Below are 27,880 nucleotides of genomic sequence, written 5' to 3'. Positions count from 1 at the left end.
CGTTGTCAGTTGCTCTCTTGAGTCGATTGGCACCGAATAAACTTTCTGCTTCAAGGTTCTTTACATATGTAAATATTTGATGTTATCCTTTACGGTGCCAATCAATTCAAGAGAGCGATTAAGAGACCGAATCATAGATGCAGCGCACCAAATATCACTAGAACAATATCTAGCTGCAATTAATGAGGTCAGTGCTAGACGTAATGCTTGCATTGATGCAAGAGGGTAACATTTTGAACAATATCTGCATTAAATAGATGATAACATAAATAAATAAGTAAAAAAACGAAAACTTGTTTCGTTTCTTTTTTTGTGATTTTCTCCAAAATGGAGCAAAAACGAGCAAATCTCTAAAGGACTTTCTGTCTTAGCTTTTCGGTCCCCTACACGCTCCTGAAGTTTTGCCATTTAAATTGGGGACACCCTGTATAATAGTTAAAAATAAGAAAAAAGTCTATACCCCTGAATAATTAGGTCTTTTTGCACATTTCTTTGGAGACATTTCTTGGAACAGATACATAAGAACCCGAAGACGTAGGTAAAGTTTTTACGAAGGTAAAGTGCTTCCTGTGTCATGGTCGCGCGTGATTCAGACTGCTATATAATCGAAAGAATTCGCAGATGGTAATTAACTGCGAAAGAAGTTTGCAAACTATCCACAGATTGCATGTGCAAATATGTAAAATATTATTAAAGATCTTATTGCATAATGTTGTCGGCCTGCAATTTAATTTGGAGATAATCACCCGACAATTCGTTTTCAGTTTGCATATATGGTACATACTTATCTACTCATTGATAAATTATCTAGTGTTAAAACTTCCTGGACGTTATCTAAATTCTGATTATAGCAACAAGGTAATTTCACGAGAAATATTCAAACGTGCATCATATATGGTTGGCTATCTCGCTCTAGAGGAAAAGTACATACGATACTCGTGATTATTACTACGATGACTCAGATAATCTTTGAAGATGCAATTCACTGTCAGATAAAATTTTAGATTATCATTTGTTTATTACCATTATTAATTTTTCCATTTCCCTGAAATCTTGAAATGCAAAAGACTTATCTTTGTGTTGCATCTGTTCATTTAATGCTATGAAATATTGAATTTATCAATTACACACTTTATATAAGAAGATTATATTTAAAATGTAAGCGTATATTTTTTATGTAAAATTCAAATTAATTACGATTTATTAAAATTTGGAATATAGTTTTGCAAATGTACTTATTTTTGACATAGTTGCCGAATTATTAGATAGAGTGACAAATGAATAATTAATTGGTGATAGAGAGATCGATGGTGATAATCCGTCAATCGAGTAAGCTAGTTTCACAATTCGCACAGAGAAAGGTTCACGATAATTATACGCTCTGCACTATTCGTGTAGACCTTATGGATGAAATAAGCGCAGATCCAGCTATTCCCATTTAATAAATTAATATACGTTCGTAAACCGTTACTAGAATCGAGATAAGTGTTCGAGATAGTAACATCAGAGACAGTTAGAAATGCTCGCAGTACTTATGCCTCTCTAAATGATATACATACATATATAACAACGAAATCACCGTGTTGCACCGTACATAACTAAATAAAGCACGCGTTGTTGTCTTTCAAAAAATACTCTTTATAGCAGCTAAGATTTTTATCAAAATAAGATTTTAATTCTGGTTCTAGCGAGAACAGTTTCGATAGATTATTTTATGTATTCATAAATTTCACATAATTTTATTATTCGGAAAAATATACGGACACAATCATTTGATAATCCCTGAAATATGGAAAAAATAACGCCATTTAACGCTTAAATTGAAAAAATTGATAAAAGGAGATGAAAAATTGGTAAAGAGAGAATATAAATTTTATAAGGGATAATAATATCTTTATATATATATATATAAAAAAAAAAAAATTCAATGGAGTCTATAATGAATCCTATTCAGAATACTAAAATTAAACAAAATATTGCAATAAAGTGCAGTATCAATTACTATTTGTATGGCAGAAAAATATAATTTATATCATCTCGGATAATATTTTTTTATATTGTATACAATAAATAATTCTTTGAATGGAGAAAATTAAAATCTTGTACTAACGTTCTCGAAGTAGGACGATAAGCATATTTTAGGAAAAATAGTCAAGCGATCGAATGAGAAAAGGAAAGTCAAAGAAAGAGGTCAGCGTAAGAGAAACATTGAAGTCCCGTCGATCCTTAAGTACCAAAGTATAACGTTTGGAAAAAAAGAGATTATATGTAAAACCCATACTTAACATCCACTAATGTCACACTCGGGGAAAAACGAAGAGATGTCGCATCTTTGACGCGAGTCACAGAAATCGTGTACTCGCCGACACCCATCGTTCTTCCTTTTTTCTCTCTCTCTCTCTTTCTCATCCGACATCATTTCGATGTTACCAAATTGTCCGACTAACGCTGCTGCCAGCGGGCAGGACCGTTACGCAGGACCGTTCTCTATCACCGCTTCCTCTCGAACATTATAATTTACAAGCGCGCCGGGCACGACAAGAGTCGACCCTATTTGGTGGATTTATTATCCGTTTGACTGGCTGTATTGATCTAGACATCGACCGGTATCGGATCGATACCCGACAGTCAAAGATAATACAGACAGCTTGCTTACTTTCCCCCTTTCCTCGCTTGCGATGACGACAACGACGAGGATTATTTTCGCCATACTTGAATATCAAGCGGGATCTCTCCGTCTGTATCCGAACGATGCGTGCCTCGGCTTACAACGGCACCGTCGCTCGACGAGTATGAAACTGAAGGCGAATCGCATCGCGAGAGCGATAAACCAAGAACGCTACGTTGGCGCAAAAGTGCCACGAGATACCTATCGGTTAGATTTATAGAGCCATCCCGTGTATCTGTCATAACACGCTGACATTAACGGGATGATGATGGTGCATCTAATCAGTGTCCCGAACGATGAATCAAGCGAAACGCAGCAACGGTTAGCTGATGTTAAAACAATAAAATCTACAATGAATTCCTTCGCTCATAGCGAGATTACCCCATCTTTTTCTTCATTATGCCATACAAATATTAATATGCTATATTACATCGCATCCTTTATACATGACGTACACTATGGGATTTTTCTCTAAAAAGAGATTCTTAGAATATTATAGAAAATTGTATATTCCTTTTTTCTCTTGATACGTAAAAAAAAAAAAGAAAAAAAATCAGCGCACGAGCGAGTTTTGTCTCTCGTCTAGCGGTTCTTTTGCATATAAAAATATAAAATTTCGAAGCAAAATACACCCTTCGTGCACTGGCGAAGATGAAGAGTTCCGCGTTATAAGTTGACCAATCTCTTTGCCATGTAATAACGCGCTTTGTCCGTGCCCCAAGGCACGATATTAAGCATTCCAGGGCAACGATGCAATAATGCGGGGCTATCCGATGCATAGGAACTAAAACAGGAACGGTACGGACGAATTTAAAATATTCGCCGAAGATATTGCTGATCACGGTTACGCACGCGAACACACGTACACGTAGAAAGAGAGAGAGAGGGAGGGAGAGAGAGAGAGAGAGAGGGGGGGCTGTATAATATAATTTCGGACCGGAAGCTCTTCGGTTCCGATATTCCTTCGCCGAGCCGTGAATCTCACTTTGACCTATGGAAGAATGGACTAACAGTAGTCTTAACTCGATTATTGCATTCCTTCGTCCGATACTGATTATTTCTGGCATGGAGACGAGAATGAAAACTGATAGAAGTCGAACAATATCTTACGAAATATGCGACATTGATCGGTGCATCCCATTAGAATTTACTTCATATCATTTCTCGGAATATAATGAATTATCCATTAATATAAGACTCGTTTAGACGCTCGTTCACGATAAGGATACATTGGGCCACCTGATAACTTTCGAAAATCTTTCTATCCATTAGCGTTATTAAGTCGCGCCGTTACATGATGCTTATCGATAATTTGAGGGGAGAAGTTCATTACCAGGTGCGAACTGAAAATATATCTCGACGAGTGTCATCATGAATGATGTCATGATATTCATTCGTGATATTCGACAGCTTTGCGATTCACGATTATACCCATCGTGTGCACGCAATATGTCGAATAAAACTTATCACTGCGATTAAAAAACATATAAATCAAATGGGTGATACATATGCGATAAGAGGACGTTATCTTCAAGTAATTTATTTTTTTATCTACCTCGGATACAGGCAATTTATCTATATTTCTTTATTAAGCGCATTACATCTATGATTTTATCAACATTAAGATGTTATTAAGGATGTATGCGTCATGTCAAAATATTGACGAAAGCGATGAATGAATGATGAATGACTTTTCTACTGTTTCTTCTATCTCTATAAAATCTGAGAACAATTCTTTTAACGGTTTGAAAATTATTCAAATGTAAAATTTCTATTGATCCTTATGGAAAATCGGATATTTGTTGACAAATTTGATAAGAAAAAAATGTTTCCAGCAAAATAAAAATTTTCATATTATTAACAATTTTCATATATATTAATCAAACTCTAATAAACAATTGTGCAACATTTGATATGTAGATTCACTCCTTCAAAAGTTATTTACTAAAGATTGTAGCAAAATACTTAACCCAAAATCTTTCTATAAATTGCTCGTTTTTTTGTTTTGTAATTAGTTTCTTTTGCAAAGACGTTAAAAATCATATTATTTTCTGACACTTTAATTCTTTTCATAATCCAGATTTATTTCTTTGATTTTTTAAACAGTATAAATGTGTATGAAAAATGTTTTTTTTTTTTAAATTTTGACAGCTTTTTGCTGTTATTTTATACCCAAAACGTTCTTAAAGCAACGCTTCTGTCAATAGATAGTTTCCTGTTTCTTGTTATATATATGAATATTGTTATTTCTTTATGATATCTTTAAAATACTATATATATTTTCTAGTCAACTTTTTTGTCATTTTCAGAATCTTGGAGTCATCTTGCTACTTCTAAAAGCTATATATAAATTTTGCAGATATGAAACCTTCGGACAGGAGCGAGAAGGCTATGTTGTCCGGAAACGCGCAACCATCGGACGTGTTCTGTTCGGTCCCAGGACGATTATCGTTACTAAGCAGCACCAGCAAGTACAAAGTTACGGTAGCAGAGGTACAAAGACGGCTATCGCCACCGGAATGTTTGAACGCGAGTCTCCTCGGCGGCGTGTTACGAAGGTAAGGCGTCAATTTATAAACGCTATAATTATCACACGGATCAATTTCGCGAGTCGATATAAAATATATAATTATCTCGATTACTCGATAAGCACACCCCTCTCCCTTCCCTGTCTCTCTTCTGCGCAGTTCACTCTCCGAGAATAGTTTTCTCGGCCGAGAGTGAGAGAGAAAGAGAGAGTGCGGTTCATTCATCCGTCTTTAATCGCGCACACACTTGGAGCCCCTCGGGCTCTCTCACCAGTTCATAAACAAACCGTTAGAATAATTTAGCGAAAGATTAAATATCGTTCCCGTGAGAATCGGCACGGGTATCGATTAGGAAGGTGCCCGATATACGAACATACCCCATTGTCTTGAGACTAACGCAAGTCGCACGTTATAAAATTGTAAAACAAACGTGTCGATCAAAAAATCTCGATGAGGACAAATCTATTAGTTGACAGATTTTTGTAGACTCGGACAAAAAGTACATAGATATCTCTCACATACAGGATGTCCCGAAATTAAATGTCAAAACTTCGGGAGTATATGATAAAAAAAGTCTTTTTTAGAGATTTGCTTCGTTTGGGGGAGGGAAAAAAAAAATCACAAAAAGAGAAATAAAAAAGTTTTCATCAAAAAAACTCATGTTCGCTTAAATATTTATTACTTACATAAATAATGAATAAGTGAGAAAATAAGTGCTCTTTATTCGTTTCAATTTATTTATTTATTCTTATTGTCACCTCCTTAATAACAACAAGAATATAACATAAACTAAAGTAAAGAGGATACAATATATATAATCTCGCATTATCGCGTACTTATTTATAATCTTCTAATTTTACTTCAGGAGAACTTTAATTCAATCTCCTTTCTTGAATTTTATGATTTATAACTTTTATCTCACTTTTCAATAGGCCTAATATAATTTTAATATTATTTTATGGTAATGTGTTCTAGCGAAATTTTTTTCCGTTTCTTTTTTTGCGATATTCTACAAAACGAAGCAAGAACAAGCAAATCTCTGAAAGACTTCTTTTCTTAATTTATCCATCCCCAACACGCTGCCGAAGTTTTAACATTTAATTTCGGAGCATCCTGTATATTCTCTTGTGCAGACGAATGAAAATGGGATTCGATCGTGAATATCCCGTCACAAGGCAACGCAACATGATGATTACACTTTTATTACAAGCATTACGTTTCTTACAAAGTGTGATAATCCGTGATCACCGGATACCGTACCGTGGCTGGTGGAGTTTTATCACGGCCATTGATACCGCGGAAGAAAGAAAATACGAGATACACGGCGCTGCATTAAACCGACATTTCCGGCCGCGTATCGAAATAATCGGTGTAATTGATAGCGAGGCGCGATCGGAACAATGCGCGGGCTGAAAAGATACAGCGGAATGAAGATCGCGATACGCACCGTTACACGACTTTATCTATGAGACTAATTAATAAACCCGCGTGTTCAGCTTGTCCGGCTCGTTTCTTACACGTCGTGCACGGACAGCCATCTGATTTATAGAAGCTTCTCATGGGAGAGAAACACCCTTCTTTATATCTGATTCGCGGTTTTATCCTAGGCTAGAGAGAACACTGCTCATTGCGCAATCCTTTATCACCATAGGCGTGGATGAATTACCGTGCATGTGGCCAGATATTCTCCCGCGTACTCGTATGTACATGAGACTTTTCACGCTGAATCCTTCTCTCGCGATAGACGTTGCGAAATAGCCGTCAAGGCATCGCAAAATCACGCTCTGTTATTTTACATTCGCGATTCTTTAGGTAAATATCTGTAAGAAAATTCATTCAAGATTACATAAACTCGCGCGGATAAGAAAGAGAATCAAATCCGTTACATAATATCTATAGATTTGTCAGAGAGTGCATATGTGAAGATTTAATAGAATAATAATAATAATTTTTTATAAACTGTACAAAGATTAATCAAGAGAGAAAGAGAGAGAGAATGTAATCAAAGATATCGTTAAAAATTATGTGAAAATGTTTACAACACATCTTCTTATCCCCTCTCTCGCTTAATAAATTCTTTCTTAAACAAATGTAAATTCTCCATTCAACGCAGAATGTGTATTATGAAAGAAAACGCGCTCTTTTTCTACAGTAAAAAGAATTATTACGGATGCGCGTACTTTTGATGTATCGCACATCGCCCACGAATTGTGTCTCGCTGTCAAGTGACGGAGCGCGGCGAATCTTTCGCGTATACATATATACGTCGCGGAATAAACTCCTAATAAAGCGGACCGATCTATCCCCGATGCAAATGAGACATTAATAACCCGCGTAGCTCCGAGTGTCAATTCTCCTCTCGATACGCGAGCGAGCGAGCGAGCGAGCGCGCCTCGGGCGAGCGCGGCATCTCGCACCGACGGTTATAATTCATCCGTTCGCATAGCGATCTGACCGATAATTACACGCGCCGGGCAGAGCCCCTTTGCCACCATAGAGATTCTCCCCCTCTCCTCTATAGTATCCTCCTTTTGTCTCTCCCACCATCTTAGCCTCATTCCCTGCAACTTGCGCACCCTCCCTCCCTATCCCGCTCGTCCACGTGAGGGCATCCTCCGCGATCCGCAATGCGCCTCGAGAGATTTTCAAAGATGGATTGCGCCGTATCGCTGCCCTAGCAAGTACATGTATACGCGAGCGCTTTTGTCACAGTGATGCGCATGCATCTCGATTCTCAGCCCCTACTGTTTCTGTTTTCTCACCGTCGATTTTTATCGCTCTAAGCTCTAAGCGGTATTTCGTAATGCGCGCGTTTCTCTCACTCTGCTCTATTGATTTTTATTTTATCATTTATAAGAACGAACGAGTGTCGGGGGATTTGGTATCAAGGTATGCGGAGAATCACGAAAGGTCTTTCGAAATAATTTCGCTCAATTTATAAATGCATCATCACTTCAAGATTTTTGCTTGCTATATTTAAAAACAATTGTACGTATATGTTTCTTTTCGATCAATTTTCTATGTTTTATCTTTTATATATCCTGAGATATGCGATCTTTGAATTTTAATGACTGAATATTGTTTAATATTGTATATTCTTAATCTGAAATTTTTATTACGGATTAGCAAAATTCTCACCTGCTCTATAAATTACTGGCACGAATATCGTTTAGAATTGGTCTACATCTGCTTAAGAGTCTAAAAAATATTGCTCAAAAAGATTGTCGGCCAATTTAAAATTGCGATTGAGTTTTACTTTAGAACAGAAGCTCTTTTTCGGTGTGATATTCATTTTTTCTCTTTGCTGTCTATTTCAAGTTAGATGAGAGAGAGAGAGAAAGAGAAGAGTATGCGCGCATCAATTATTATATGAGCAGCAGATACGTTTGTATTATAGTTTCATTTTGCGGCAAAAAAAAAATTATGACAATGACATTTTATTATTCTCAGTGCGGTTCTCATTAAATCTGGTAACCAAAGTATAACATTTTCTGACGCACGATCATTTAATGGATTTAATTTATCGCCGCATATTCAATATTACTTCTTTGATCGAGAGAATTAAATGTCCACACAAAATAGATCTCGCCATTTATTAAACCTAGCATGACATATTTAAACAAACTTATAGAGGTAAGAAATAATACAAAAAAGCAATTTCTCTTTTTATTATCAAATTTTAATTCTACATGTACAATATATTCAAAAATATTATATTCTTTACCATTAAAAACTGAGATTGCTTATCCTGGAATCAAGTTTGGTAGTTCGATAGTATTTGGTAGGTTTTTATGAAGAGTTGAAAAATATATGATTTATAAACTTTGTTCATTATATTATAATAATAAATTTTAAAGTATATAAATATTATAAAGTATATATATATATACACGTACACACACACACACACACATATATATATATATATATATATGTATATATGTATATAATATATAACTTGTAAGAGATTTAAAAAGATTTTACTGAAAATGTATAATATTTAATACAAAATTAGCAAATATATTACGAGAGCGATCAATATTTCAATAAGTCGCAACATCTGTTCCCACATGCATTACGCTAATCGTCGCTAATCGTAATTTCGCCTCATTCTCTCGTAAGACGAACGACACGGGGGCTATTTGAATGAGTCTTGATCGAAAGTCTTTTGGTTCACTAATGTCGCGCGGCATCCGTAGACGATTAACGATGCCACTCGTCTCGAATAATCTAGGGGGAACGAGGAATCTTTGGCGTAGCAGGATTCCTATCGACAGGATCGAGGGGATGCAAAATCTCGAGGAAACCCTAACGTAGAGGGAAAGATGCGTCTGATTGTGAGCGGAATGAGGATCCTTCTCGGGACAAGATTCTGTAACGAGTGCAGTGTCGCTCTCGTCACGTACGAAGACGGAGGACGACAATGATTGTCAAACAGAAAAATTCGATTTGATCGTGCGTTCATTTCACGCGATCAATTAAATTCACGATCAAAATTTTTTGCAATTTATTGATCATACATCTCGACCATACATCTATATTTCGATATCACTAATGATGATCATCGGAGACGATCAGAATCGTCTGAGGAGACACAAAGTGCGATTGAAAGAAAAGTGCATATTACATTGTAAAAAAAATTGAAAATTCAGACAGCATTCTGTCTGAAAATTCGGACAATGTGTCCGCAAAAAAGCTGCAGACATTTTATCTCAAGTTTCAGACACACTTCAGTTTTCACACTCTTTCAAACTTTCAGAAAAACGAATCTGATGATTCATTTCTTTCAGACATCCAGATCTCAAAATTCAGGCTCAAAATGTATCTGAATCTTTAGAAAATTTTTTATAACTTAGTTAGGAGTATACTTTCAGCAATTCTGTCAATTTAATATCCCATCTTAAATTTTAATGTTGCAGTGTGATATAAAACAAAAAGAGAGAATATAAATTAAAAGACAAAGAATAATTGATTGTTAATAGCACGATTTAAATCCATAAATTCTATTATTAAAAAGAAAAAAACATTTTAACATATTACGTTTTGCAAATAAATATAAATACGATATGATGATTTATGATATAATATTGTATTACTTACAAGATAATAATTCCAGAGGAAGAGAGAGAACCGAAATATTCTATTTAAATTATGTTTGTGTCAACATAAAAATTTTCGATACAAACTTAAACGAAAATCTCATTTTTAATCATAGAGATTAAATTAACCGAAAATAATTAACCACTTTCTTTATGATTATGTTTAAAAATAAATACATTCTGGAGAAGCATAATTTTGAGAAAGTAAAATGTTCGGAATGTAAATTCGAAGGAATCGATATTAAAAACCTATAGCGGTAAAACATATTAATTGCCGAAAGCGAAGCTAAAGATTGTCCGGGCGAGCCGGACAGTCGAATCGAACAAAGGTAGGCGATACGCGTTACCGTTATAACAGACCAGAATGATGGATGGACAGGGTGTGTTAAAGAAAGAAGTCGCTGCTACTATCGCACATGGCCGTTGATGTCGTAGAAAAAAAAATTTACTTCGCGGCTTGGTCGTCGGATTAACGAGACGAAATCCGATGGTCTCCGCGTGAGCGTGAGACGATTAAAATACGATTTTCGATGGTGTCTTGATGAACTTCGGTCGAAAAAACACATGGGACGTATCCGATACACGATTCAGCATAAAATAAAAGATTCGAACTTTTTTCTCTGAAATATTTCGCTTTCAGCGAGAGCTGCTCGTACTTCGTAGAATCATTTATGTATTTATTTTCTACGATATTAGTTACATTGAAAAAGTAACTGTAATATATCATATATAGTCCCCTATTTCGACAAACAGCCATTTATTTAGTTAACGAGGCTATCTCCGAAGTCATTTAACACATAAATATTTTTTATCTACACAAAGTTCGAGATTAAATATTAGAATTTAAATTATGATTTCAATCTTAAATGCCACTTTATCATCAAACATTCTTTGAAGTAACGAAAAAGATATATCTAATTGCACCGAACGGAATCACGATATTACAATGGATGCAATGCTTGACTTTAATAAATGATCAAAGGCCTCATCCATATACAGGGGGTATTATATTTCTTAATAATTAAACTGCACGTACCGAAGAAAACCACGAAGATGTGCCGGAAAAAATCCTATCGATGCTCGCGTTATAGCCTGAATAGATCGCTGTGCGAAAATAGTGCTCCTTTCAAGCATGATCCTATTCCGCAAAACAGCACGTATCCTGAAACGTGCGTTGCTCCGCGCGTCGAGTTGCTCAATCGCCGATGACACATGCGTAGTCGCGGATTATGCTAATTCACTTATTTTTCTCCCTCTCCGCTCTACGATTTCATCTGTTTAGAGATCGCAAAATGATTAATGGCGGAGTCCCATTTCGAAATTCTCACGCGTTGAAATCGCGCAAACATTTGCGTGCGTGGGCGTTCGCGCTTGTATTCGAATAAAAATATTACATGAAAACGATAGAAAAAAATAAATAATTAACTAAACGTAAACACAGTGACGATTGTTCGAGTATTATTTATTTTGTGCGACGCATATCAAATCTATTGAAAATGAATGATTGTTTCGTTGACGTGATGGTATTAGAAAAGTTACGAAAGATTTAACTCGACGATAAAAAAAAAAAAACTTGGCGATATTAAATAATGGAATGCATGAAACATAAAATGATACTAAAAACGTAATACATATAATTATTTAGAAATATAAAAAATAATTTTAACGGTAATTGAATAAATTATGCACAGATAAATATGAGAATCTATTTATATAATGTATAATTATTCAAAAATAAGGTTTCTATCAATATAATATTTTTATATTGATATATAATATCTTTATCTTTATATCTTTATATCTTATATCCTTTTTGGGAATTAACATACAGCAATAAATTTATCTTTGATTATCATATATCGTACACGTTGTTTAATTGATGTTGTTAAGAAAGTTATTATTATGGAAAAGCTTTATGCTATAAGAGATATATTTTACATTTTCCAGAGCGAAATCCAAAAATGGCGGGCGTCTGCTTAGGGAAAAATTGGAAAAAATTGGTTTAAATCTGCCAGCCGGCAGAAGGAAGGCGGCTAATGTCACGCTTTTAACATCCTTAGTGGAAGGTGAGTGTTTTCTCTTATTTCGAAAACTCGATTACGAACTCATTAAGGAATTTATAAAGAAAAGAAACATCTGACACACAAACATATCGAACAGAAACCGATAAGTCTAGTACAGCTCGCATGTTACAAACTTAATAGCCCTGAAATATTAATTAAATATTAATATGTATCTTAATGATTTACGATGTTACTAAGCAGATATGATCAGGTATTGCTATATACATTATACATGCTCGTTTTTATTCCTGATTTTCAAGTTTTCAACGTCGCATTATATATGATTTGAATATACAAGTTGCCGCTCTCTGGCAATCATAAACAAAAACACTTTTGCTAGAAATCCTTGAATTAGAATTCTTACGGCTTAAAAAATTATTATTTGAGTTTTCACTTAATTTCAACTTGAACTTATCTTAATAGTACATTAAAACTTAGAGTTAAATATTTTCTATAAAGAATTACCTAAAAAATAAAATTATAAAAGATGAGATCCAATGATATTTTGACAAAAAAAATTGAATTCAGATTCTTAAAAAAATCGACTAAAAAGGATAACGCGTTTGTATTTCCACAACAATTTGTATATATTTAAAATATTGACCTATGCAAATTACTTTATATATTATACATTCTCCAATTTAAAAGATGCTACATTTGTCAAAGAAAGCACAATATATATTAAGCTTGTTTATGAACTCAACAATATTCTTGTAAAAGCTATTATATCTTGAAGATATAACATATGACCGTGTCATAAAATACGCTGATAAAATCATCTCTTTCAAATATAAAACAAAATTACACGATAATAACGGTAACATCTTTTTTTCTTTACTCGCAATCATTTTCTTTATTAGCAATAATGATCGCGTATCCGGTACAAGAAGTAAAAACATAATTAAACAGAAAGCTTCCTGCAGAATATCCCAGTTTTATAATGAGCAACCTTTACATTTTCATTCTTATTCTACTACATTGACAAAATCGGTCATATTTTTACAAGAATGAAGTTGAATGTGTATTTATGAAGCACAATATTTTAATGAAGCTTGTTTGTTAATTAGCCTTGCAAAACTTGAGATATCAAAAAAAGTATATAAAATTACACTATATTTATTTTCAAATTTAGCAATCATTTTTTCTTAATAAAAATATGCTGAGACGCTATTTAATTATTTAATAGCTTCATAATTAAAAAATAATTAAGATAATTCAAATAATTAGTTGCCAGAATCAGTTAATTTAAATTTTATTGTCTTTACTCACGCTTTCGAAACTAAAGAGCTTTTAGCCTTAATATTAATTATTTTCGCACAATTAGTTTCTACCCGAATTAAAACATTTTGCCTATATTATTCAATTAATAAGTAAATTTATGTTTTCTCGCGAAAGAAAATTTATTTTTCAATTTATTTCTCAGAATTTATAAAAGAAATTTTTATATATGTATCTTATAATTATTTCATAGAATAGTTCAGTGAAAGAAGTCAGCAAAAAGCCCTACATTAACGCGATAATGGCCTTTCCAGAACGAATTATAATACCTGACAGAAATAATGTTTTTCATTTCTCGCCATCTTGTATCTACGTTTTTTATTCCATCACTTTCTAAAATAAGTCTTAACTTAGTTCCCCGTCTCAAATTTATTAGTAATATTATCTCATTAATATATATAATATATTATTAAATTTTGTAAATCTGAGTGCAATTCTGTTGCATTTAATGTGGGAAAAACAACGCGCTATTAATCGCATTCTATAAAATGCCTCATTGCAATAATAACATGGTCTGTCATGATTTATTTTGTAATTAATAGCTGTTAATAGCTTGTTAATGAAACTCGCGATACTTATCAAAAAAATATGTTGTCGTAATATTGCCCAACATTGTGTAATATTCAATTACAATCGATTTATACTCATTATCTCTTCAAAATTCTTAAAAATGTCTACATAACAATTAATTGACGCTTATCAACATCAATAGTTTGGAATTAGAATCACATATGTCATTTAGAAATTAAAATTAAAATATATGTTATTTATATTATATGTAGATTTAAGATACTCGCACAAAAGTTACAGAATCATTCTAAGATAGAAATACGATAATCATCGTATATATATATATATATATATATATATGTACCATATATTATGCAGATTTATGTAAAAAGATATGCTATTGACCAGGATATTTAATTCATTGATATACATTCGTTTAAATTATTGTTCGCGCGCATGTTATGCGAATTCTGCAGGATTCTTTACTATCGAAATCAATAATGGCGCGATAATCCAACAATAATCATATGTTTTTGCCAGCAGTTTATCGCAAAGGATAAACATAACGCTTTTCGATTTACTGCCGTTGTAATTTATGCGAGGTTACCTCTCCGCTCATCTTTACACTCTCCTTCCGTCCCAACACTGAAGAATTACATTCCTCGTAACGCCCACTTGTCTCGTAGGGCACAGTGATGAAATCATCTCTCCAAAATAGCGCGCGTTAAGGTGAATTTACACGGTTTATGCTGGATGAGTTTCAGATGAATCATTCAAATGGATAAATAAATTTTTGTTTGGACATGCAGTACCGAATTAAAGTCTCATAAGATGAAACATCTTGTCTGGATGTCAAGATGTTTCATGTTATTTATATATAAAAAAATATATATATATATATATATATATATTTTTTTTTTTTCTTCCACATTTAATATTGCATATTTATTTAATATTGCACGTTTGATAAGATTTTATTCTTTTATCTGGTACTCTCTACTCTCTAAATAAAAATATATTATATAAAATAATATCATTTTCAAATATATATTCTGTTTGAATTACTCACATAGCTTTTAATTATCCCGATTAAATTTGTTTCGGTAAAGAGGATGAAATTAGAGAAGTTAGTTGTATTTCTTTGATTTTTATGAAAACCTTTTCCATCTGCTTATGTAATCTTAAACCACATTTTTGTTTCGAATGATTCTTAGCGGATGATTATCGGAAATTAACCGTATAAATTCGCCTTTCAAAGATCTCTTTTGTTCTTTCGCGTTATGACAGTAACAACCTCAGAGTGCAATCTTGTTGCACCGAATACGTATGGTTAATTAGAGAAAAGGGAGAGAGAGAGAGAGAGAGAGAGAGAGAGAGAGAGAGAGAGAGAGAGAGAGAGAAAGAGACTCCTACGGGATATCCCAAGTGCACGAGAGCGCTTAATAACGAGCGTGCAACAAATGCGTATGTGCGTACAATCGTCGTGCCACGCACCTCGGTCAGCGGTGCTCTAACGACGCGCCTGGAAGTTCGCTGGCACACGGACGTTGATTATAATTTATAGTCGGTGAAGCTTTTATAAAATACCGAGGTTTGCTTGCTTTCCTTTTCTCCGTATGACGGGGCGGTGGCGACACGCGTATTGTAATCCTTTCTCAATCAAGAACGCAAAATTCCAGTGTATTATGTTTCGCTAAATTGTAATACTACGTATTGCAATGCGTATATCCAGAATATTTCCAAGAAAATGTTAGATTTTCGAAGAAAAAAATTATTTAGAATTTTAGAAGATTTCCACTTCAATCTTCACATGTCTAATACAATATCAAAATATATAGTATAATATGAATATATAGTATAAATTCACGTGGAACACGGTGATTCGTAAAGTTGGAAATAAATATCTTAACTTAAGCTAATTAATCACGTTGTTTCGTTGTACTGACACCATCGTGCAAAACCATCCTATTATCGCAATACAATGAAGAGTGCATGCATCAATTTATCGATTTAGACATAGAAAATTTCTATGTTTATGATTTATACCTATGATCATTAGCCGTTAAACAAGTTAAATCGGTGTTTAATGGCGTTCATAACGCGTTTTCTTGGACCACGAATTAATGTCACTTAACGAGACTAGACCCATTCTAAAAAAATCTCTAGCTTTCAATAAATATTTATGTGTCTGAATGGAAACGGAGCGTATAATTAACGTAGAAAAAAAAAATTTTCAGCTGTGTTTATTGACGTGCGGCTCATTGATCTCATCTTTCTGGTCGAAAGGAAAAGAATTCAAAAAGAACTTCAAATGTTGAAATGAACTTATATGTTTTCAATCCTATTTATATATGTAAATTGTTTGATATGCGAGCCTGAAAGTGAAGACATAACTGTTATTAGGTGAATCGATATTCATATAATGTATCCATAAGTATACGGATTTACGGGAATTTTATGACGCGATCCCTTAATTAAATATCTAAGATTCTATAATGCTTTAATGATGTAGGAAATGGCTCAATAACAATGATACATTTACGGCAGTGTGTTTGCGATATTATTTTTAGATTTTTACGCTTTATTACATATAATGTAATACACAAATTCGACGAGTCTCGTGTTTTCCATTTACATGCATATAAGAATAAGCGTTATATTCAATTCTACGTTTTACAAGCTACGCAATGGCAGTCTATAAATCATTCAGAAACTCTAATTTATAAGCCTTTATTGAATCTTATATATAAGGTCTATTATCATAGCCGTTCTAAATGTCTTTAAAAATGTGGCAAAAAATATAGGCAATATATGCAGTAACAAGGATGTATCTAGCAAAAAAGAAGCAACTGTGTCAATTGTACAGTCAAATTAGTTTAAAAATCATCGATTTGGCAACGAATTATACATATTACATATTTCTAATATATATATATAACCAACAGACGCTTTGTTTTGTTACATTCTTTTTTTACAATTTAAATTATAGATTTGTAATCCGAGAAAAATAAATTTGATAATATTTAAATTAATAAAATCAAACGCGCATTAAACAAATAGTCTTATCTTTATTATATAAACTTTAAGGTAAAGACTAATAAGCCGTATAAAGATTACTATTTTTAATGTATTTCAGATATTTTTATATATTTTATACATTTATATATTTGTGTATGTTTAATATCACCGATATCACAGAAAATAATTATCTGAGATAAAAATATAAAAAGTGAAGTTTGATTAATAATGAAAGCATAAATTAGATTAATATATATTCAAGAATACATTTATATATCCTTGTTTCTTACGTTCTGCTTACGTCATTTCTCTCGTTTGAAAATCACTATCGTAATGCCGATTCCTGTCATAAAATCTGTTCGTCAATTTACGAGGCACAGGTCATTAGATACACACGTACTATGTTTTTAGTCTATTCTAATTATATAATTAGAATGAGAAAATTACAGATATATGCGTACGCGTATAAAAAAGAATAACACATTTTAAAATAAATAGTAGAAGTTGTTAAAACGTAATGATTTTCTTGTATAATGGCTTGTCACATTTTGTCTAATTAAAGGAACTGCAAAGTCTTAGCTACGTACAACGAACTGATGCATATAGAAAGAATATCGTCAAAGGTGCTTACGAAGTACAGGCGAAAGTGTGGGAACTTTTGCCTCGACACACGAAGTTGTGAATATATTCATTATGCGTAGATATATCTATAGATATATCGTGTAATTCATACGTAAATTCGTGTCTGATCATTGTACACATCAATGACACAATGTGCTTACGCTCTTTTAAAAGCCATAGAATATTAGAGTGACAGATATTATTTATCTCGATTCTACATGGGATATCTGAAAAAAGTTATGGTATACTTCGGATAAAACTTTAGTAATAAAAATAGGACAGGCAAATGATTTTGGATTTTTACTATCTCTCCATTTATATGTATAAAAGATAAGTTGTAATATTTTTATCAATTTATGTCCGATAACGTTTATGAAAAATAATAACATTAGATAAAAGAAAAGAAAAAGAGTTGATATAATTATTATTGAGATCATTTAATTATAAAATTTGTCGATTTGAAATGCTTAAATACTTATATTTGATTCGATCAAAATGTTTACTTAATTTCTCTTCATTTAACGATTAGTATAATTATACTGTGATTTTTATATTATTGCAAGATTTGCTTTCGTTTCATAATATAATTTATCGTAAAATGTTAGATTATAAAACTATCGGGATGCAATTCAGAGTTACATCAGAACAACATGCACACGGTAATCGAAGAATGCGTATTTTAGACACGTTATATACGCCTGTACGTCGACCGCAGCCAACTCGTTGTAAAGTTTTAAACTGATATGAAACCGCAACAGAGAGATATATCCGAACACGACGACCTCGGGGGTACGCGGAAGAGAATTCCCGAAATCTTTCTCGCAGCTTCGATTATCAGAACGTATAATGTGGAACGTGATTTGCGGTCGAAGGCCGAGATGGAGCGCATCATATTGATTATCGTTGTAACAACGTTCCCTGAATAAGGTTACCCTATCGTCGACTCTCTTGGAACGGCAAGCAAATTTCTATGAACATTATTTCGAAGATTCAAATAAGCACGTTCGCGATGGGATTCGATTATAAAAGGATATTTACAAGTGAAGAATGTAACAGTGGTTTTAAATATTACGAATATAGTTTAATAGATACAGCAGCAATTTCTACAATCTAAATTAACATTTGCAATCTTTTAGAAAATATTATTTCGTACTTATAACAAAAATATACATAATTGCTTAGTGTGTCAAAAAAAAAAAAATTGAAAAAAATTCTCGCAGTTTTAATAGTACTTATTTTTTAATACTATATAAATACATGACTCATATAAGACTTTGCTAAAGAAAAATTGAACAAATACGAACACTAATTGTATATTGTTAATATTAGGATGTGTGCTGCAAAAAAAAAAAAAAAAAAAAAATGAAATTTGGCCATATAATTAAGCGTATTTTCCCGACCGACCTTCTCGCTGCGTCAATTGCATAATTTTTGATCGACGATCCATTGATTCGCGATCGATAGAATGAAGCAGTCATCAAGGTACACGGCTATTTCTCAATTCGCGAGTCACGTTATTTATTCATTTACTCGCGCATTCGCTAATCTAAATCTGAATCTCTCTCTGCATCTGTGAATCTCTTCGTTTTATTGAGTCATATCTCGGTATTCGATATGTGTAAACTGAACATTGTTCATATGTCCAAACAAAACAACTTGATTAACGAAAGTTTAAGATTAAGATGATGCGCGGTTTTTCTTCGAAAATGAAATCGTTGGTTTATGTTATACTAATTTTCAAGCTAAAAAGAGAAAGTGTGACGACAATGTTATATTCTAAAAGATATCGTAACAATTTTTTTTAAATCGTTTTTTTTTTTTTTTTTTTTTTAGAGTAAAGATTAATAAAGATGCTCTTTATATATCATATACAATTTGTATAAAATAATTAAATCTAAAAGTAAAATGACAGACACTATCATTTTGATATAGAATAAAATAAAATTTACGAAAGTTGATTAGAAAACCTTAATATTTTGTTCTTAATTAAATAGATTCGAATAAACGCGGTGAAAAAATTTTCTCAAAAGAAAATAATGCTATGATAAAGTGCAAGTTATATTCGCATTTGCGTTCGTAATCGCGAACGTTTTGTGTTACATGCATATTGGTAAAAGATATGCTAACCGATGCTAATTTACTTAAAAGAGATTAGAGAAAGAAATGGAAAGATACGACACGATGGAGATATGCAAATCCGCGCAGAAGAATCGGCTACGACCTGTTGCACCAAGAAGGATAAAAGGGAAAGAATGAGGGAGGTTGGAAATTTGCACCACGTCCAACGGTATAGCGATAAGATCGCCGATAGTTAACTTACTATCGATTATGCGCACCTAATACAAGAATTCCGTAGGAAATAGCGACGTTAATGTGTCAATAAATATTACACAAAATTATTTATTCGACATTCTCTTCGTGGAATACGCGTTAAGGATCTTTCTAAAAAATAGACACGTTAGCTTCATATGTTCTTTATCAAGTTCAAATCGATAAAGGAAAGCAATCAAAATCGGGCTCTCACATAAATAGAATTCCCTCAGTTATTTCAAATATAAAAGAGCTGATGTGTTATATGTGATATGCACATTTAATTTTCATTCGAAAATATATATCAAAAAGAAGAAAGGAAAAACCAAAATATTTTCATCTTTAAATATGATAAATGTTTAGATCAATCTGGCATCTTTTTGATAATTAGTGATGCAGAAATTTTCAAAAATCACGCTTTTTTCTTCTTCGAACGTATATAGGGGTGCTTGTGACGCTACACTCGAATATGAATTTTTAAGTTAATTAACTAGAGAGTGAGGGAGGGGGGGGGGAGGATATATATATATATATATATATATATACAGGGTGTCCCCAATTTAAATGGCAAAACTTCAAGAGCGTGTAAAGGACCGAAAAACTAAGACAAGAAGTCCTTTAGAAGTTTGCTCGTTTTTGCTCCATTTTAGAGAAAATCGTAAAAATTCAATCTCTCATTGTCAGTTGCTCTCTTGAGTTGATTAGCACCGAATAAACTTTCTGCTTCAAGGTTCCTTATATACGTAAACACTTGATGTTATCCTTTATGGTGCCAATCAATTCAAGAGAGCAATTAAGAGACCGAATCATAGATGCAGCGCACTAAATATCACTAGAACAATGTCTAGCTGCAATTTATGAGGTCAGTGCTAGATGTAATGCTTGCATTGCTGCAAGAGGGCAAGATTTTAAACAATATCTGCATTAAATAGATGATAATATAAATAAAATATAAATAAATAAGTAAAAAAACGAAAACTTGTTTCGTTTCTTTTTTTGTGATTTTCTCCAAAATGGAGCAAAAACGAGCAAACCTCTAAAGGACTTTCTGTCTTAGCTTTTCGGTCCCCTACACGCTCCTGAAGTTTTCCTATTTAAAAATTGGGGACATCCTGTGTAATAGAGTTTCTTTAAATATATACTTATTAAGGTTTACTTGTTTTGCCTATACTTCATATGAAGTATGTAGAGCTTCTCGTTAAACGCGTTGATATATTGAACACGAGTAATCCGCATATGCAAACATGTTTTTAATAGAAAAACATAAATCATCTGTCTTGTTTATATCCGTTCTTCTTGAATACATTAGACGCGAATGCATAATAGGATTACGTAAAATAAAAGTGCAAGCGGCAAGCAGCGGTGCAATATTGTGTAATGTCAAACAGCATAAAACATCAGCAGTTTCAAACTACTTACATGCTTTCCACAACTGTGTTAGAAATATCTCGTTTCATTTAATGTGTATGCTCGCGTTTGCTATTTTTCCTTTCGTCGTACGACCGCAGTAAAAACTTTACTACAAAGCATTACGACAAATCCGCAGGATATAAATACCTGGAATCAATGGCGAGTCCATTAAAAGTAACAACGATTGCGACTACGCAAATCGTAATTTATGTCACATAAAATAGAACAACGACATACGAAATGCAGTTTAAATTATGATACTAACAACATTAAAAATTTTGAAATATTGTTTTATCTTTTAATTTTTCTTCTTATTTCTTGAATCGATTTTGACACAATTCTTTCTTTCGCGTATCTGAGTTAAAATATTTCCAAAACTATTGCATCGTGAAACCAAAAGAAAGTACGTATGTTCTGATAAACTGCAAGTGATAATTATAAATAAAATTAGATATAATTAATATAAACAATAAAATACACATTACAGATTAACATATAATTGATTTTTGCGTGACCATCAAGAGCATGATAAAATAAGAACGGAACATAAGAAATCTTTTATTCTATGGATTCTAGGAATGCGTTCAAGGAAACTGTATCAATATGTAGAAGTATAATTTTGCGTTAAGTTACTCTGAGAACGTATTTTTCAACAGTCATTAACCGTAATCTACATTAATTAAATACGTAAATATGTATATATGCTCCGTAAAAATCTAGAGTTAATATTTTGTTACGAATTAGCTTCCGTAAATTGTTCTCCACAAAACGACGGTAATAATAAAAGCAATAAACATGACGTACTTTCACGTATACCGATACAACGATTAAATTTTACGAGGCCGATGATATTTTCTCACACACAATTGTGTCATGCAACTTAAGTATAACATTATTAGGCAAAAAAAAAATCCGAATATAACTTCTGAAGCGATCTAGGTGATTACCCCAAGGCTATGTGCGTGCGAGATCCTTAGGCGAGCAGCAATCTTACCGGCCATTAGGTTGAAATTAGAAGGCTGTCAGTCAAGCACATACACGATGATCTCTCGCTAGGATCTTATTATTTCTCACGTTCAAATTGGACCAGCACTTAGGATACCGTTTGTATGGATTAGACGGTTGTTAATATGTAAAACTTTCCGCGAAACTATCGCAGTTTTCTTTTACATGTAGCAATCTCGTATGCAACAAAGAATTCTACGAAAATGCTTTGCGTATGGAACCCTCGCTTCATTTGAGCTCGAATTAAATGACAACTTAGAAACTGGAATAGACATTTCTGTAAATTAATATTTATCACGCTTCTTTAATATCAAGCCATTTTAGATTTTTCATATAAATTAAATCACAAAATTGTGATTTTTATTTTCATTAAAAAGAGAGAATATATGTATTTTATAAAGTTGTTAAATTTTTGTAAAACCCTCGATTTATATTTTAAAATGTTAAGAATGAGAGCAAAATCGTTTCTATTAATAAATTTCTATTGACAAATAGAATCGTAACATAGTTTAGGGTTTCATCAATTTTTTAGATTATATAGTTGTCACGAGATTTCTCATGAGCACGATTAGAAATATTTAATCTTTGCATATAAAGAAAATATCGTTTCTTTACATTAGAAAGAATAAATAGGAACAGAATTGCGAAATATTCGTTAACTGCAGGCGGCTTTGTTTAGTTGTGTAGCCTATGTTCCCGATCTTTCATAGATGATACACAAGCATAATAGCGTTCAGCAGGTCTACTTTCATCTTGCACGGGAAACCCTAATTATAAGTATTTAATTATTCTTCATCACCGAGAAAAGTCGCGAAGAATGCACTTCCGAAGAGCGGAAAGAAAGCACATATGCCATTTCATGATCTCTAATTAATTAATTTTGCTCTGTCAAAAATTCATTTCAATTTATCTATTTATAATCTTTCAATAGAGACCATGTGTTTCATTTAACATTATTTTATTTTTTGCCGAAAGTAATTTAATCACGCTCTTTAAATAAGAATTTAAATTTTTATCAATTAAATTAAAATCGCGCAATAAAATTAATTAAAAGACAAAATTCGCATATCAATGTTGAAAAAAAAAAAAAAACTATCGGTGATTATAGATCTGTAAAGCCAAGAATTTATTATCTAACAATAGAGATTTATATAAACTATATTTATTGCATATGGATATTTGGCAAGATATCTATCAAGTTCGAATTGAAATATTCAGAACAAAATGGATTGCGTTTCGCGAGTCAAATAAAATTCCGCGACCGTTATGTACACCCGTAACGTAAGTTTACATAATGGCATCACGCAATTATGCGTGAATATTTTATTTCTTTCAGGAGAAGCCATTCACCTTGCCAGAGACTTCGGCTACGTTTGCGAAACCGAATTCCCCGCGAAACAAGTCGCCGAATATCTCAGTCGACAGCATTGTGAACCGCAGGATTCCTATAGGAGAAAAGAACTTCTTCATGCCACCAAGTAAGAATAATATAACGTTATTGCACCTCTCTCATTGTGACATTACAATCACGGATGATTTTGATAAAATTCTACGGCGATAAATCATGCAATATCGATTTCTGAAACTTCACTCTTCGCTTTCAAGACAAATCACCAAAGAGCTGATGGATCTTCTGAACCAGGACAGATCGCCACTTTGCAATACGCGGCCACAACATATCCTCGATCCCAGTATACAGAGACATCTCACCCATTTCTCTCTTATATCACACGGATTCGGAAGTCCTGCGATCGTGGCTGCTTTAACGGCTATACAGGTAATGAGATGAGAAGTTATTTTCTCCTATAAACAATACCATCGCTCTTTCTTTCATCTTTTCATATTGTCATTTCAAAAATCTAAATGTAATAACAGAAAGTAAAATTTCTTTTTTTGGGGATGGGGGGAGGAAGAGAGGAAATTTTTATTTTTAGCTACAAATTTAGTATGTACTTTATTTTGTAGCTAAAGAAGTGCTTTTGTGATTTTTTTTATAGAAGTTCCTAAGCGAGTCTTTGAATCATCTGGAGAAGATGTATCCCGGGAATGGTAGCGGCGTGACAAGCAGTCAACAATCGAATCTTGATACGAACAAGAGCAAGGATGGCACGTTGATGAACGACATGAAGAAGTGACGCACGGAAGACCCGCCTACCTCGAACGTGGTCACGTCTATCAGGCACTCTTGGCCGTACAATTGAGCTTCCGTGCGTTCATCATTCTTGCGGAAAGCTCGCAGTGGACCACCGCGTACTATAGGCGCTCGCGTACGCGACATACCGGGTGGCCATCGTACGCCGAGGTTGGCTGGTCGGTAAGCTTCTGTAGGCAATTCGATATGCAGGCTACATATGTGCGAAATGTGCAATCAGGGATACCAGTAATAAGAGAAATGAGAAGATAAGAAAATTCTTATTCGTAACAGAGAAGATATAAAAAAACAAAAAAAAATATATATATATAAAACTCAAGTTGAAGAAACCCACTTCTCGTGTCGCTGGTCGCCTTTGATACAAGTCTTATTCATTTTATATCTTATATCGAAAATGTTTAATAACATCATAAAGCTCTATCTTAACAAAATCTTTAACAGTTTCCTTCATCGACTTATAATTGCGATTAAAATGTCATTATTGATACGATCTTATAGAAAGGCAGAAAAGAAGATATGTCTGTGCTAAACATGTGCCACATGCTAAAACAAGAAGCGTTAGATCTATACGTCGTCCAATGGATATTCTCTACAGAATATATTTTTAGGAAATTAACACATATATCTTGAAATGCATTTAACATATTTTATAATATTTGACGATTCGCAATCTTCTTCCTTAAGTGATAAGAATGTCGGAATTATATAATTTAGTTATATATTAATAAGTCAAGAAACAACAAACATTACGGAAAAATAAATGCTTGAGAATATCAATTGGATATTCGTATTATTGGGAAATATATCAAGCTCGTAAACCTATATACTTTTGTCTAGAGAAATTTTCAAATAGAAAGATTTCTCCAAAAAATGCTTATGTTGTCATGTATGATGATAAAATGTGACGATAATACGTGAATAATATTTAAAAAATAACATCTCTGAATTATTAAAGAAAACATTCCGGGATATTAAAATAATCAAAGGTGTACAGCTACGATTTTTGTAATCTATTCATATGACCCGCTCTCTCTCTTTATATCCCACCGATGATACATCTTAAATACGATAGATCAAATTAACGATTTGCGATTTGGTAATATGTAAATCGCATCCATGTTTTTCGCGCATCCGAACATCTAACCGACAAAAGTGCTCGAATTATCTGTGCTGAGAAAAGAAAGATTAATCAAAATTATTAAACAGATAACAAATGCCAAAATAACAGTTATTCTTTTTTTGGCTGATTACTCTTATTGTATGATGTATTTATATATAATTTCTCTACTGTTACTAATTGTAAGTATCTACTAGAATAATGTAGGTTTTTTAAATTCACTTTCCTATTAGCATTGTCCAATTAATCAAAAAGAATTTACTCAGCACAGAAAAACTGTAATATATATGTCAAATAATGAGTGTGATAAAAAAATACAGATGTGTGATAAAAAATACACACTGCAACAGATATAAAGATAATATTTCTTCGCATTGTAAATTCTATCAAAGAGCTTCACGCAGAAAATTAATAGAAAATTAATTTACAAGAAGAATAAAATAATCGGATAAAGATAATTTTATGAAGTATATGATAGTCGAAAAATGCAAAAAATTGAGTGCAATTGTGTTAATAATAATTTGCTAATTATTATTAACTAAAAATATTTCTTACTATCCTTGCAATCCAATTATCTACAATGTAATTAGTAGGCAATCTGCAATAAAAATGAAAAACAAAAATTATATCAAAATATGAAGAACATTCATTAATTTGCAAAGGCAAAAACGAGTCGAAATTTACTTCTTCGATTCTCTTTCAATATAGATTCCGGATTATTTTGCGATTTACTTATTTTCTCATTAGAGAAGCTGTGCTTCCATGTATGAGAGTTTCTTGGACCAGCAATACTTTATGTATGTATAAACAGAAGCGGTCGCGTGTATGAGTATCAAAGTGCAACTTAATCCTCAGTAATCCTGATATTTCAATCTTTACTGAGATTAATCATAATGGGAACGTCGTGCGATCATCCATAGCAAGAATATTCTGCCTTTCATAGGTACACACTCGCGTGATAGTCAAAAACGACGTTAAGTCCAAGGAACCGTCAAGAATGAAGTCCTTTTGACGGAAGTCTATAAATGATTTATCGGAAAAGATGAACGATATGATTAAATTGCATATAATATATAAATTTCACTTTACAATCTTTTAATGCTATTTTTTGATCTAGAAGAGTTCATCATTAATCACATTTAATCAATTAAAAATAAAGATTATCTAAATTATTAAATTCTTCTCTAAGGGACTTTATTCAAGGTTGTTCCTACGGTCATTATCGTGCCAATGCGAAACTTGCCATTAAAAAGATGTGCCAATTATCGATATCGAGCTATTAATGTAAGCAACAGACGGTTAACGAAAAAAAAGATATAGAGAAAAAGCGATAGCATACACACACATATACCCAGCGCAACAAAACTAATATTTCGTTGAACACGCACGTGACGCACACGCGTGACGAAACAGAAGTCTCGTCGAGAACGACGCGCACGTGCTCGTCGGCCGTATCTCGGACTCGCCAGTCATGAGAGATTGTATGAAGTACAATACCAGGTGAACCTGAGACATATCTAACTTTGTAATTAAATCTTAGGCGTATATAAATGTAAGATTAAAAATAAAACGGGAAGAAGACGAAGAGAAAGGAAAGAGGATGCCGGATCGAGCGTCTCGTGTCGCGTCGCGTATTATGTACAGAATATTTGAATCTTTCTTGTGATATAATCGTACATTATTAAGGTGTAAACCGATTTAAAAAAAATACACTATACATTCCATGTTTTTTCATAGAAATGAAAAATATTAGAAGTGATGGTGGACAGAGCTTGTGAGAGAAATCGGCTCGTTACCGTAGAATCGAATGTGACAGTCGCACACGACTAAGGCTCTCATGTGTTAGAGGCGGCTCTAGGATTAGCCAAAGTCTTAGCCAACATTCGTGAAATTTAATGTAACATTCTTATACACAGGCCTTGTCTTATATTCGCACGAGCTCGTGGATACGACTTGATTCTTGCAGATATGAAGATGTCTCGTATACGCGAATCCCTCGAGTACCTACATACGACACTATGTAGTTCGCTACATTATAATATAGAGAGTCGCCTCTGCACTACAAGCGTAAAACAGTTTTGTAAATGTTAAAACGCATTCC

The 27,880-nt window shown here is 33.1% G+C and overlaps 1 protein-coding gene across 2 annotated transcripts in view; it reads left to right on the top strand.

Annotated features, from left to right (window-relative positions):
• The window catches only part of Tfap-2 (transcription factor AP-2), an 84,196-nt gene extending 57,942 nt beyond the window's left edge, over positions 1 to 26,254 (top strand). For both annotated transcript variants that reach the window (XM_070311364.1, XM_070311366.1), the window contains exons 5-9: positions 5,028 to 5,226; positions 12,243 to 12,361; positions 23,847 to 23,988; positions 24,116 to 24,287; positions 24,508 to 26,254. In XM_070311364.1, coding sequence (XP_070167465.1) covers positions 5,028 to 5,226; positions 12,243 to 12,361; positions 23,847 to 23,988; positions 24,116 to 24,287; positions 24,508 to 24,645 — 770 coding nt within the window. In that variant the 3' untranslated portion in view covers positions 24,646 to 26,254. The remainder of the gene's footprint in view (positions 1 to 5,027; positions 5,227 to 12,242; positions 12,362 to 23,846; positions 23,989 to 24,115; positions 24,288 to 24,507) is intronic.
• The last annotated feature ends 1,626 nt before the right edge of the window (positions 26,255 to 27,880 follow it).

The sequence above is a fragment of the Polyergus mexicanus genome, unplaced genomic scaffold (genome assembly GCF_030449975.1).
Source record: "Polyergus mexicanus isolate NDT 795.1 unplaced genomic scaffold, iyPolMexi1.0 SCAF_19, whole genome shotgun sequence".
Classification (NCBI taxonomy): Eukaryota; Metazoa; Arthropoda; class Insecta; order Hymenoptera; family Formicidae; genus Polyergus; species Polyergus mexicanus.
This window is presented reverse-complemented; position numbering and strand designations above follow the sequence as displayed.